Source organism: Hydra vulgaris, chromosome 02, assembly GCF_038396675.1.
Source record: "Hydra vulgaris chromosome 02, alternate assembly HydraT2T_AEP".
Taxonomy (NCBI): domain Eukaryota; kingdom Metazoa; phylum Cnidaria; class Hydrozoa; order Anthoathecata; family Hydridae; genus Hydra; species Hydra vulgaris.
The window spans coordinates 52,468,220-52,483,366 of record NC_088921.1 but is presented as its reverse complement, the minus strand read 5'-3'; the positions used below and the strand labels follow the sequence as shown (position 1 = coordinate 52,483,366).

Genomic DNA, 15,147 nt, shown 5'->3' with positions numbered 1-15,147 from the left:
CTTACTCCGGATTCTATTCTCTATCTCTGTAAATCTCAAATCCGGCCTTGTATGGAATACTGTTGCCATATCTGAGGCGGATCTTCTAATGATGCTCTAATGTTGCTTCTCTTTCTTTTTTCAACAAATACTATAATGGACACTGCTCTAAAGAGCTAGCGTCTCTTGTGCCATCTACTAAAATTCATTCTCGTGTTACTCGTCATTCAATTAAGTCTCATTCTTTTTCTGTGACTGTTTCTAAGTGCTTCAAAAACTCTTATTCGTCTAGTTTTTTCCCTCGAACATCACCTTTGGAATTTGCTTCCTTCATCTTGCTTTCCTGATTCATATAATTTGCAATCTTTTAAGTTGTCTGTCAATCGTTATCTTGCTCTACAATCTTCATCTTTTCTCTTCCAGTAAGTTCCGACTCTAATTAATGGTTGCTTGCAGCCTTGTTGGAAGCAAAGATGTTTAAAAAAAAATAAAAAAATTAAACTTAATAACTAGTTATTGTTATACTTCTAAACTATATGATGTATCATAAAGTATATTAACATATGGTTGTATTTATACTATACTATCTATAGTATCCTATACAAAAATATATACAAGAATATTGTTGAAGTAAGTACTTTAACTTGCATAACTACCTTAAAGAGAGAGAGAGGAAATATGTGTGCTAATATAGATACAATATTCATAAAGTTATGTAGTTTATTCATTAGTTTTTCAAATATCTATTTTTTTTTTATTTATAAATGAGAACAAGGCTATTTCAAAATACAGTAATCAGGCTATTGAAGTAACAAAGTACTACAACCTAAATATTAAACTTTCTTTGAATTATGATGCTATGTTTTTCGATGATTTCAGTTATCTAGAGGTATTAACAATATTAAAATTATTTTGAATAATAATGCTCTGTTGTTAATTATTTCAATTATCAAGAGATATTAATAATATCTATGGATCATTTAAATAATTAAAAAAAGAGCATTCTTTTTCAAAGCCTAATTAATAAATAATATTGTTATTTGCAAATAATAAGCATATTCTGTAATAGTTTAAATTGTTTTGGTAGATCTTTAATTTTGTATTTCTATATAAAATCTGGTTGTTGTTGTTTTTTATTGCAAAGAGCAAGGATTCCATAAAAAAATCCTTGATACAACAGTCCAAATGGAGTGCTTTTCACAATTCAGTAGAATTATTATCTGTTGCTGTTGAAAATAATATTACAATTCTTGAGTTGACAGCACATTGTTCACGCTGGTTGTAGGTATTAGATTGTACTGTATTTGTGTCTTGAAAACCTTTTACAATACTTGTTGTTGTGATTTAGTCAATACTTGCTCTGTCAATGAGTCAAACTTTTCTATACTGCACGTGCCTGATTTACAGAATTAACTTTACTCTATCCATCAAATATAAGAATCATGTTTTTATTTGTGCTAAAATGGTAACATAAATTCTTAATCTGAAATATCACTGAAAAAAACTAATAAAAATCAAGTGGATTTTAATTCAAACTTAACTTTTATTAATTATGTTAATAAAACTAAAACTGTACGCATTGAAGTTACGAATGTAGATTTATATTGAAAAGATAGTCACACAGCAATAATGTATTTTTCATAATATGTTATGGAAAAGTTGTTGAACTTTTGTTTATGTTTTCAAAATGTTCTTTATATTTCTGACAATTTAAGTTTTGTTTGTAAATATTTTTACATAAACTAGAATGCAATCAATAGTATTTCTTGAATTTATTGGAGCAATTTCTTTAATTAATGAAACTGCTATTCCCTATCGCAAATAAAAGTGTTGTTGAATCAAGTCAATTATGTGATAAAACAAGACCACTGAAAAGAAATTTTGACAATTATTATGTTTTCTTATACCCTATTGTATGAGAAGTGAGAATGTTAAAACAAGAAGTTAAAACAAAATGCTTAAGTTTAGCACTTCGATTATTTTATGAATGTGAAATTTTATGCTTAACTAAAGTACTTTGTTTTAACTTCCTGAAACTAATCTGAGCAGAGGTAAACCCTATTCAAATAATACAAGACACTTTTTTTTACTGTTTTTAGACTTAAACCCTTTGCCCCCTCCATCCTAATTTGTATATGTGACATTTTAAATAATCCCTCCCCGCCCTTTTCATGGCGTGAGATTTTTAAACAAATATATTTTCCAGTTCGTAATTTTTTGCTAAAAGTTTACTATTCTGCTGTGATTATTATTTAAATTTAAAAAGTTCATGTGATATTTGGTGACACTATTAAACACCCCCCCCCCTCCCCCATTCTATCTAAGAATGTCATGTATTATTTGAATAGGCCCTATATGCTTTTGCTATATTTTTAAATATAACAACAACAACAAACAAAAAATTTAAGTCTAAGTCAATGTAAGCCCTGCCTTTAAAAAAAGATGCATTCACTGTTCGGTCACTTTGCCCTGTATGTTTAGACTAGATGTTAGCTGTATTGATGGAGATGTACCGTCGAGACTGGTAGACTTTTTTATTTTTAACCCGCGTTATTCTTTTTCTATTTGATCAACCATTACAGGTATAAATTTAAAAGATCTGTTATTACGAGTTGGTTCCCAATGCAATAAAGCCTATACACAGTCTTTTAATAAAAAAAGTATATTTCTTTAAAATATACTTTTGCCAAATTATAAAAAAAAGTTCACAAAACGCAGATGATATCTCTCTACTATTCTCTATAAACTTATATTGCTTATGTTATTCTCTATAATCTACTGATGATATCTCTCTATTATTCTCTATAATCTACTATTAGATTTGCAAATTAAGATAAATTAGAGATATTAGAGGTTGGAGAAATCAATAAATGTTGTGCTAGTTGAATATTTAGTTTTAAAAGGGTAAATATTATGCCAGAAACTTTCTGATTCATTTACAGATTCGTGTAGTATATTTCAGTAGTAGTTCTGTTTTGATCGTTTTATAATAGCATTAACTTCATTTTTCTTGTTTTTAAAAAGCTGTTTGCCAATTGCTAAATTTTATTTACAAAATTTATGGAGTAGATTGTCACATGTTCATATAATATTTTACTTCCCCTGTAAGCCATGGACATGGTTTGCCTTGAATGCATTTTTTAATATTTGAGGCTAAGGTATCAAGACATGTTAAAATTATGTGTTTCATCTCATTCCACGATGTGTTTACATTAGTTGAAAGTAGAATTGAGGACCAATCACATCTACAAAGCAAATTACAGAACTCTTGTATCTATGTATTGTTTAAAATTTCTACACTTTATTATTTTTGGTTTGTATTTAGCATGATCAGATTTGCAAATGCATCCAGTCAGACCATGGTTACTAAAGGATATCAGTATTACGAGTTAGATTAATTGTATAAATTACATCAATTATAGTAGAAGACGTTAATGTTGTTCTTGTAACGCTTTTTATTAGTTGTTTGAAACTATAGAATTGTAGCATAGATTTTATTTTGATATGATCATTTGGTTTTAAATAATTAACAATGAGATCTTTCATTATTATTGTTTCTATTAAATCATTCTTAGATAACATTTCTGAAAATAGGTTAGGGAAATTTTGGGTTTAGGTATTTTGAGCCATCCGATGGGCAATATAATATAGAACACAGAATAATATACTTTTTATATTTGGAAGAATTCTTTCAAAATAAATGCTCTCTATTTCGTTGGTTTGTAGATCTTTATGTCTTACCCAGCTTGACTTATTAGATTTGTATACTGCAATACCTCCGCCAAGTTTATTTTGACGTGTGCTGTTTAGAAATGTATAGCCCTCAATATCATATAGTTCACTAGAGTTGTCTTTGCATATGTGGGTTTCAGCCAATCCAAATATGTCAATGTTTTTGTTGCTGTTAAACAGATTGACGACGTTAGATTGATTGTTCCACAGACCACAAATATTTTAATGAAAGCATTGCAAGCCTTTTGGATATCATATGTTTTTCAAGTTTTACCATTTCTGTGTTAGTTTGTTCTAAATACATTGGCATGGGGTATATTTCTATTTCACTTTATAACAATAATAGAATTTTTAGCAAACCATTTTCTTTTAGTTTCATTTTCTTTTCTCGTAGATATTGCCATAATGATGTTTGTATAAATGTTAACTCAAATTCTAAAGTTTCAAAAGATGTTTCAGAATAACAGTTATTGAGTTTTGCAGTGCTGGCAGTTTTACAGTTATTGTAAACTGCCAGCAATGCAGGCAGTAAACAGGCTGATGACGTAGATAGTAATTCTATGATGTAACTCTTTGGTAGAAAGTTTGTATTTTTCCATGTATATATGAATATAAAAAAGCCATATATAATAATAGCTGTATAAAAATATTATAAACTTTTCAAAAGGAACAAAATATATTCTATATGTGCTTTTTGATAAAAATGTTTAAGAAATTGAAGGTTAGCATACTTAGCACAACTGATCGGCAGATTTTTTTAACTTATTTAGTATTGCTAGATTACTTTTATTTAACTAGTTGTAGACAATAACATTTTAAAAAATTTAATGTTATTTTCTAAGCTTGGCAGATAAAGCAGGTCCAACTACATTTACAATGTTTTTTCGGGCATTGTCAAGAAGAGAAAGAGCATCATAAGCAGAACCAGCTCAAATATGACAACAGTATTTCCATACAGGGACAAATAAGATTTGTAGAGGTAGAGAACAGAATCAGAAGATAAGCACAATAAAGAGAAGCAACCTTAGCAGATGCTAACTTTGCAATTGATTGTATATATGGTTTCCATGGTTTGCATTAGAGGTCAGTAGCGAATGATAATGCAAGAAGACATAAAAAAGAGGACTCAGTGATAGCTGTGTTGTTTATAAGAGAAATTTTGTTAAAATACATTTGTGCATTATATATTTTATTTGAATGATTAATGAAAATGTTGAAATAAATATTACAAAGTGTTTATTTCTATTTACTCACTAGTCCTTTTATTATTTCTTTTTTTGCTTTTCCTGGAAATTGATAATTAACTAGAAATAAAAACTAGAAGTAGTAAACATTATTTAAAAGTATTTTTAAATAAAGCCTCTATATTTAATGAATTCCAACAGCCGCTAGACATGACTTCTCCAAATGTCTGCAGCGTACAAACCACAACAAAGGACTATCTAGCTCTTTTTGCAAGCACACACATGCTTAAGTATGTTGGAAAAGATTTGTCATTGGTTCTTTGCTCCCTTTTCTCAACAACTTTTGCAATGACTTTGTCAATTTCTGAATATTTGCTTTTTCAGTTTTTCACAGGAAGACGTGCAATTGCACGTCATTATATGACCAGGCAAATCACATTTTACTTTGACAATTTGACCGCAGCTTTTTCAAAAAACATTTTAAAAACACGCTGAATGAAAAGTATTCTGAATTATACCTTAAATTAAATAAGTTACATCCAAACCTCTTAACAAACGTTTTTATAAGAAAGGCTTTTAATTAAAGTAACAATTTGCTAATAATGATTTTTTTTAAAAGTATAATTGACAATTTTTTAAATTTATGTTATATAAATTGTTTAAGTATGCATTTTTTATAATAAACGTTATTAAAAAATAAAAAAATATTTTATTTTTATAAATATAAAAGATTTTTAAATAATCATCATTTATAAAAAAAAAGTATTTTTTTAGATGCCACTGCTTAGAAAATGACATTTTTAAACTAAAAATTAAAATTATGCATTTTTACAAAAAAATTATTATAATTTTATTTTTCTGAATGTTTTTTATAAAATGATGATTATTTTTAAAATTTTTATATAATTTCGCTTCTTTTGAGACCCAACATGATATACTTTTAAAGAACTATTTTTTTAATAATTATAGGGACCCGTCTGATGTTTAAGGGTCTTGAGCTACCCCTGAAAATATTTTTTTTCTGAAAATTTTTTAATTTTAGTATTATTTTATTATATAGGACACATTTAGAGGGTGAGAGCAGACATTTAAAATTTATATATGTATACACATATATATACATATTTACATATGAGCGTATATATACATTTTCTTGTGTGTGTGTATATATACATATATAAATATATATATATATACACACACACACACACACACACACACACACACACACACAACAAAAAAATAAATTTAAAAAGCACTACTGAAAATTTCACTTGTACTTTCCCTTATAAAATTTCATGGTATCATCTAATGTTGACATTTGTCGAATCCTGGGTTATCCAAATGTCTTAGATTCTCTTTGTATTTCACTAACTTCATAAATTCAGTATATGCTTCCTTGTTTATTTTGCTAATGTTGTTTCTAACAACTTTAGCAAAATTTGCTTCAGAACAACTTCAATTGTATGAGATAATGCATTATTTATTTTATATATATATATATATATATATATATACATATATATATATATATATATATATATATATATATATATATACATATATATATATATATATATATATATATACATATATATATATATATATATATATATATATATATATATATACTATATATATATATATATATATATATATATATATATATATATATATATATATATATATATATATATATATATATATATATATATATATATATAACAGAATTTTAAATTTACTATTATCTGGCCACCTTGTTTGAAGGTTTGTGTTTATGGATTTAAAGCTCTTGTTTAAGGGTTAATGATTTGATTAAGAGATTTAAAAAAAATTATCCTCTTTAATGGTAAAAATAAAAATACGACAGAAGATTTTTAATGTTCATTACTTTCTAGGAAAATCAGTTTTTAAATTATTATTTTTAAACAAATATTTGTATTGATCATTATTGGTTATAGAAATTGTATAAAATATTTTTCTTTAGGTCTACTGATAGCCAATTAAAACTCTGGGATGTAAATAATGCTCAGTGTTTGCGGACCTACACGGGACACTCCAATGAAAAGAATTTCGTCGGATTAGCAACAAATGGAGATTACATTGCATGTGGTAATTAAAAAAACATTTAATTTCTTTATCAATATTAATTCAAAAATCTGTTACATAATGAATTGTGTTTTTAGGTAGTGAAAACAACTCGTTATTTTGTTACTACAAAGGTGTCTCAAAGCAACTCGTTACTTATAAATTCGATACAATTCACGGACCTTTGGTATGGCTTAGAAACCCTTGTATAAGTTTAAATTTCACTCATTTTTAAAGGTTTTTATTGGTTTTAGTTGCAACTTGTTTGTTGCTTTGAAGTTGTTGATGAAAAATTGTTAAATTTTTCTTTAATGATTATTCAAATTTGTTTATATCGTTGTTCAGGATAAAGAAAAACGTGTCGAAGAATCTAATGAATTTGTTTCAGCTGTGTGTTGGAAACCTGTAAGTTGCTTTTTTTTAAAGAATCTATTAGTTGTATTGGTTAATGTATTGTAAACAGGATGGTCGGAGATTTTTCTAGTGGGGTGCAAGGGAATTTTTGCGGTAGTTAAAACTTTACAACAAGAGAAGATGCCACGCCGAACTTAAAAATAAAAAAGTGATGCCCAATGCGGAATTTTAATTGAATCATGTCTCATTTGCTAACGTATATGTGTCATACTATATAAAATAATTAATGCAATAGATTAAAAAAATTAAATTTAACGTGTTTGGGATTACCTTGAGGAGGTAACCACGCGATCTTCTAGCAACCACGAGTTCGTGTGTAATTATAAAACCGTGATAATGTAATCATGGTAAATATTTTAGATTTAACGAACATAATTTTTTAAAAACTACAAAGAACATGTGGAATAAAGTTACTGATTTTTCAATCTTTGTTTTAAACAAACACTTAATCAAATACATATCTAATTTGAATACTAAGCTTTTGGTGTTTTTCCTTTTAGGGTTCTAATGTAATAGTTGCAGCAAACAGTCAAGGTTTAATAAATGTAAGTATTTAACAGAATGATGTCTGTCTCTGATATAATAATTTTACTTGCGATCATACTTTTCTAAGGTTTTTATATTGTTGTTCTTAACCCTTGATTTCATATTTTATACTTGTTTTTGTATTTTATAGGTTCTGGAATTAGTTTAATGTCAATCTTTAAGCGTCATTCTTCAATATAGTTGTTGTTTTCTGTTGCTGAATAAACTTTCAGAAGAAAAATTAAATTTTCTCCTTTGTTCTGTATTTTTATACACAAAATTTGCACAACTTTATATACGGTAAAATTGAGAGTGGCTATTCTGTAAATTTTCTCATATCCGTTCTCAGTGCTTTCAAAGGTTCCAATCGAATATTCTCGTGTTTTTTTTTTTTTTTTTTGTTTTTTTTTATTATATATTTTGTGTTGCCAGAAGTCCGAAAATTTTTTTATTGCAAAAATCATAAACGTTTAATTTTTTTATTTTTTTTTAAGGTTATATTTCAAACCTTTGTGAAATAAATTATATTTTTTTAAATATTTACGTTCCAACATCTATATATTTTTTATTCCGAGTTTTGACATTATTATTAAAAATGACGGTTGAAAAATATCTTTCCAGGTTTAGATGACGATTTATTCGTCGTCTCGAATGGTTCAAATATCATTCATTGTCTAAATCTGTAAAGATCTTACTATGATTAAGAAGATTTTAAAAAATTCAAATTTAGATAAGGCCATTAAAATAGAGTAATTAATTATAATTTAAGGCAATGGAATACACTGTGCGTTGCTTATATGTTTACTTAATGGAGTTAATTACAGTTAAAAAGCATTTAGAAAAGTTCTTAAAATTTCTGTAAATCAAAGTCTTAGTAATTAAACGATAATTTCTACTTATACATAAATTAACGTTTTCTATTTGACTTTTTTTTTCTCTCTCTCTCTCTCAATTTGAGTATTCAGAAAAATATTTGGGAAATGTTAAAGTTAATTTTTTATTGGCAAAGTAAATCAATTAAATTTTTAGGTTAATAACAATGCTTGTAAAATCTATTAGCAATGGCAACATTTTTGTTTCTTAAATTTGAAAAATGAAAAGTCAAAACGCCAAAGACGACAAAAATAATATAAAAAACATTAAATATTTCAAATACATTGCAATGTTAGTAAAATCACGCAAGCCTGTTTATGGCTGAAGCTAATACACCGTCAGGGTTACGTACTTCAACGGCCGTAACATCGTACCTGGTTACTAGGCTGAATTAAATCAATAATCTAAGTTTATGCTATTGGTTGAAATTGCAGCCGTAGCGTAGTGGTTAGAGCGTTGACTTCAGAATCGAATAGTCTTGGTTCTATACTTGCTCTGGCATAAAAAATTGACATAGACGAAGAGAATAACGACAAACATTGTTATTAAATGATATGTCATAGTGGAAAAACTATTCTTTTTGAATTATCTACACACACGTACAGAGTAAATTCAAATTTTAGTTTAATTTAAGATTTCCAATCGTGAATTTTACCGAATCGGAAATGTGGTAAAGTTGACTATTTTTTACCTACTCAAATAAAAAGACTTTTTCCGTTACAAAATTTGACCAAAACAAAAGTTCTAGCGACCCAGAACTTTTATGTTTTCCTATTATATATTATAATTATTACCTTGTTCTTTCAAATTAGGCACCAATATTTAAGGTGGTTCACCAGGAAATAAAGTTGATATTTTGAAAATATCAACTTTATTTCCCAGTGAAACTTTATTTCCTGGTGAACCGGCCCCTAGCAACACACTTTTCTCTTCTGTTTTGGGCTTATTTTTGTATACTTTTCAAAAACTTGAAATCAAGTATGATAGCCAAGTCTGTTCTATACTATACCAAGTTTGTTCTATACCGTAGTTTGCAATAAAATAAGCAAACGACATTTACTTTTAGTGTTATATAAGAAACAAATACGTGATGGAACTTTATATGTGAATATATCTTTATAAATAAAGGTCTTTATGAATTTTAGTTGTTTATTTATTTAATTTTGGAGTAACTATAATAGAGTAACTATAAAAAATGACGATTCAAAAAGAATGGGGTTTTCATATAGTTTGAAAATAAAATGTACATTTTGTTCTTATGAATGGTGCACTTTTACAAGTAATACTGTGGACAAAAACACACAAAATAAAGGCAGGAGTGCATTTGACATTAACTTAAGAATGATTGTTGCTTTTCGCAAGATTGGTCAAGGTCATGAACCGATGAGTTATTTCGCTTATATAGCAAATATTAGTTGCATGAATGCTTTTCAACATAATCATAAATTGATCAAAGTTGCCTATGATTCTGCTGCTAAAGAATGTATGAAGTTTGCTGCAAACGAAATTAAATCAAATGCTGTTGAGATATCTCCTACCGGTGTTCCATTAATACAAGTTTCTATTGACGGTACTTGGCAGAAGCGAGGATATTCTTTTCTTAATGGTGTAGTTGCTGCTATAAGTGAAGGCCAATGTGTTGATGCAGATGTATTAAGCAGGTATTGCAGAGGGTGTCATATTTTAAAACAGAAAACATCCAGGTTATGAAAACTGGAAAACAAATCACAATTGTTCTTTAAATCACACAAATTTGTCAGGAGCTATGGAAAAAGTTGGTGCACTATATATCTTTCAGCGCTCTTTGGAATTATATGGTCTTTTATAGAGATACTATCTTGGAGATGGGATTTTATCTTCTTTTAATTATGTAGTAGAAAATGATCCTTATGCTGAGTATAATATCAAGCTAGAAAAGTTAGAGTCCATTGGGCACATTCAGAAGAGAATTTGAACCCGCCTCCGTATTAGACGGAAGGAGAAACATGGAGGGCTAAAATTAACTGGAAAAAACAATCTGACAGAAAGGGCAGTGAACTTAATCCAAAATTATTTTGGAATGGCTATTCGTCAAACTGCTAAAAATGGCAAGTTAGATGATACACAAAAAGTATACCAGATGAAAAAGAACATCAATGCAGAACTTTTTCACTGTACCAATTTCAACTGTCAATCGCATCGTCATGTTTTATATCCTATAGGATCTAAAAGTTGGTGTAAGTGGAAAAAATCAGGTGACCAGGAAAATAACAACTATAAACCAAAAGTTAATCTACTGATATGGGTCCATGATATTATATTAAGTGATTTCAACGATTTAAGCGATGACCAGTTATTAAAAGAGTATGTTCATGGAGAAACACAAAATTGTTATGAAGGGATCAATAATGTTATTTGGTCTAAGTGTCTCAAAAATGTATTTCTGAAGAAAGGTACCCTAGAAATTGGAGTAAATTCAGCTATATTGACTTTTAACGAAGGAACATTTAGTCTTAAACGTGTTTTTGAATATCTTAATATTGTACATAGTGGTAAGACTGTAACCGGTTCATTGAAAAAGGGCATGCGTCGAGTTAGTAATATGAAGAAACTATCAATAAAAAAAGAAGAATTCAATTAAGAGGGTTTTCTAAAGGCTGGTTTTCTAAAAAACAAGAGCTTGAAGCTAAAAAATGGCATGCTTCTGGAAGTTTTTAGACCATTTTTTATTTTTTTATTTTTAAAATGTTGTTTTCTCAATTTTCATTTTTCACTATTTACGTTTGCGTGGAACAAGATATTTTCAGATTGGTTTAAGATATTGTTCTGAATTTTCAGCATTTGGAATAATCACTTAGATCTAGAGAATGAGCTAAAATCGAGACATAAGGTGCTATATTTACAGTGTTATTGCTCATTGTTCATAATATTTTCATGCATACCCCCGAAAAGTATTAAAAGTGATAGTAAAATTTAAATTTTGACCTTTTTACCGATGCAATGAGCTTCATTTTAGTTCAAGAACTAGATAATATTATCAAAAATAATTGTGCAAAGTTTTGTGAGAAAAATATATTTTATCTTTGAGTTTTCTTGTTTCATCTATGTGTACCTTTTTTAGCTAAAATTTGATGTTTTTTAGAAAAAAAATAAAAACTTCCTGTTTTTTTATAACTAGTAACTAAAACTCGTTATTAGAACTATTTTATTAAATTAAAAAAAAAAAAAAATTCAATTTGACAAAAAAAATTTATTTCCTGGTGAAACACCTTAACTATAATTCTTTGAAAGACTTTCTATATTAAAATAAAATCAAGTTCAATATATATGAAGAGGTAAAGATTGAATTCATCAGCCGTAGCGTAGTGGTTAGTGCGCTTGCCTCAGAAACTAGAGACCCGTAGTTCAACGATGTTATTAAAATTGCACCACATCTGGGCAATTATGATAACATCGGTAAGAAAGAAGGTGTGAACTTCCTTTTAAATGCAGTTCCGCGCTGCTTTGTGATAAAACCGTAAGGACTTCTTGGAGCACCTAAAATAGTTAATTGAATTTCTTTGCAAGTCACAATATACTGTAATATAAATAATGTACCCTAGATATATGGGCAAGCACCCAAAAATAAAATTGATAAAGTTTTAATGAAACAGAACTTATAAATCCAGGCATGTAAAGCAGTTAGTTATTTTTAAAATGAAGAAGAATATTTATTTCTATAATAAAAAATATGTTGGTCCTTGACACAGCCAAACATCTCAGATATTATTTCAGAAATTATTATTTAAGTATAAGAACAACTTGTCAATTCGTGTTATGACTCAGAAAAGTGGCTGAAACTATTTATAGATTTGATAATAGCATATTATGCATAAAATTATGGGTTTTTGGAGTCAAAAAATGAGTTTGACCAATCTGATTCACAGGTTACAGGTCCAGGGTTTTACCAAGAAACATGGTCCTCTAAAATCAAAAATCGAAGCCGAATCAAGATTAAATATAACTTTCCATTAATAATAATTTTTTAAATTTCATTTAATAACCTTTTACTGTTCAAAAATTGTGACCATGTAAGGTTTCTACTTTTCCAAATTGAGAAGGTTATATATTTTAAATGTTTTTAACTTTTGGACACTAAAAGATTAAATAAAACTTGAAATCAGTCAATGAATTTAGATTTAGGAAGCTAATTTCTCTTACATATGGGGTAAATGTAGCAAACATTTTGAAATAGTGTTTTTTCCAGACTGCATAATGTTAGAAAGCATTTTTATTTCGTCATTTATAAACATTTTACAACGATCTTGTTGTACAAATTTTATCAATAAAATTTAAATAAAAAATAATAATAAATAACGACAGGAGCAAGTAGAAGACAGAAGCCTTGTCATCAAGCCCCTATAGTAAGCGTAAAATATTTTTTACAAAGTTCTCATTATATAAATTTACAAATACTTGTTATATAAAACAAGTTGAAACATAATTACAACAAGAATACGACAAATTGCAAAAATTAAATAAATACATACAGTAAGAAAGATTACAAGACTTTTTTTTCCATTTAAAAATACAAAAATATGTTCGTGTCTGTTAATTCAAGCAAATACTATTAACTATATTTTTTAAACAATTTATTGAAGCTATACTTTTCATACTTTCATTAAGAACTATGTTCCACAGACGAGGCCCACTATATGAAATTGAGTAATCAGATGTTTTAAGAGTTGACTTAAAATTATAAATTAAAATTATGGATAGAGCACCTCGTTAAGTATTTATGATTAATTTTTAGAAGTCGGTTATTAAAGGATTTTGGAAGCATGTCATTTCAATATTTAAACATGACTAACAAGTTTTGGAACACGTTTAACTTAAGACATTAAGAGCTTTTATTTCTCGGAGTAACGGCTTGGAGTGGGCTTATTTATGCACATTTCATATAATTCTACAGGCTTGTTTTTGCCTAATATATATATTTTTTAATGCTGAACGACAAATACTTGCCCAAGTAATATTACAACAGCTTATGTAGCTATGGATAAAAGAGTAGTTTAAATCTATTAAACATTTTTTACTTAGTAGGTGTTTTGTTTTATGCATAATGCCTATAGTTTTAGAAATTTTGTTTTCAACTAGCATAATATGATTTTTCCAATTAAGATGCTCATCAAATATTATTCCTAAAATTTTAAGTGATGAAACTCTGTTTACTATATTGTTATTTATTATTAGCTGAGGAAGTTGCAAAGGCAAGTCATCGGATTTAGATTGATGATGAAATAAAATGTACTTAGTTTTACTGATATTCAAAGAGAGTTTGTTTGATTTAAACCAGTCATTAAGGTTTTCCAGCTCACGGTTTACAGTAAAGAAAATTTTTTTATATTGGAATGGGTATAAAAAAGGTTAGCGTCATCAGCAAAAAGAACAAAATTAAGCATGCTTGATGATAGGTAGATATCATTGACGTAAATCAGAAATAGTAAGAGTCCAAGAATAAAGTCTTGAGGAACTCCACAGCTTATTGTTTCTAACTTTGCACACGTTGAATTATAAGATACTCCTTGTATTCTATTTTTAAGGTAACTTTGCAGCCATTTTTAACCTGCTATTTATTACTCCATATGTTTCTAATTTGTACAAGAGAATTTTATGATCAATAGTGTCAAGAGCTTTTGAGAAGTCGATGAAAAAGCCGAGAGTATAACTTTTTTTAGCAAACCCATATAGAATTTGACTGGCTAAATCAGTTACTGCATGATGTGTTGAATGCCCTTTTCGGAAACCAAAATAATAGCTGTATAAGATATTATGTTTTTCAAGATAACTGTACAGTCTGTTATACATAATACGCTCAAGCAACTTTGAAAAACAAAAAAGGATAGATATAGGTAGATAGTTAGATGGTATAGAATCATCGCCATTTTTGTATACAGGGACTACTCTTGCTATTTCTAATTGACAAGGAAAAATACCAGTTGTTATTGAAAGATTGAAGATAAACAAAAGAGGTAATTTAATAACATCAAAATTAGCTTTTATAAAATTAACATTAATATCATCAAACCCCGCACTTTTATTTATTTTAAGTGCATTAAAGGATGCCTGAAGTTCATTTAGAGACAGTGCCGACTCATCCATTACATAGTGTGTTTTCTTAAAATAGGATTGGAATGTTTTATTTCTAGGAGTTATACCTGCTGCTAATTTTTTTCCTATGTTTATAAAAAGTTTGTTGAAGTTTTCAGCTATTTCTTTCTTATCAAATATTTGTTTGTTCAAGGTTAGCTTTAACCTATTTGGAATAGTGGTGTTTTTTTGTAATTGTTTTTTCCCTGTAACTTCTTTAATTACTTCCATGTCTTTTTACTAT

General features: G+C 27.9%; 1 protein-coding gene across 1 annotated transcript in view; it reads left to right on the top strand.

Annotated features, from left to right (window-relative positions):
- Nucleotides 1-8,475, top strand: part of LOC100199921 (E3 ubiquitin-protein ligase COP1) — a 62,250-nt gene extending 53,775 nt beyond the window's left edge. Inside the window, exons 18-22 of the mRNA XM_065791344.1 lie at nt 6,883-7,007; nt 7,082-7,170; nt 7,329-7,388; nt 7,898-7,942; nt 8,074-8,475. Of these exons, the coding sequence (XP_065647416.1) occupies nt 6,883-7,007; nt 7,082-7,170; nt 7,329-7,388; nt 7,898-7,942; nt 8,074-8,091 (337 nt within the window). The 3' untranslated portion in view covers nt 8,092-8,475. The remainder of the gene's footprint in view (nt 1-6,882; nt 7,008-7,081; nt 7,171-7,328; nt 7,389-7,897; nt 7,943-8,073) is intronic.
- The last annotated feature ends 6,672 nt before the right edge of the window (nt 8,476-15,147 follow it).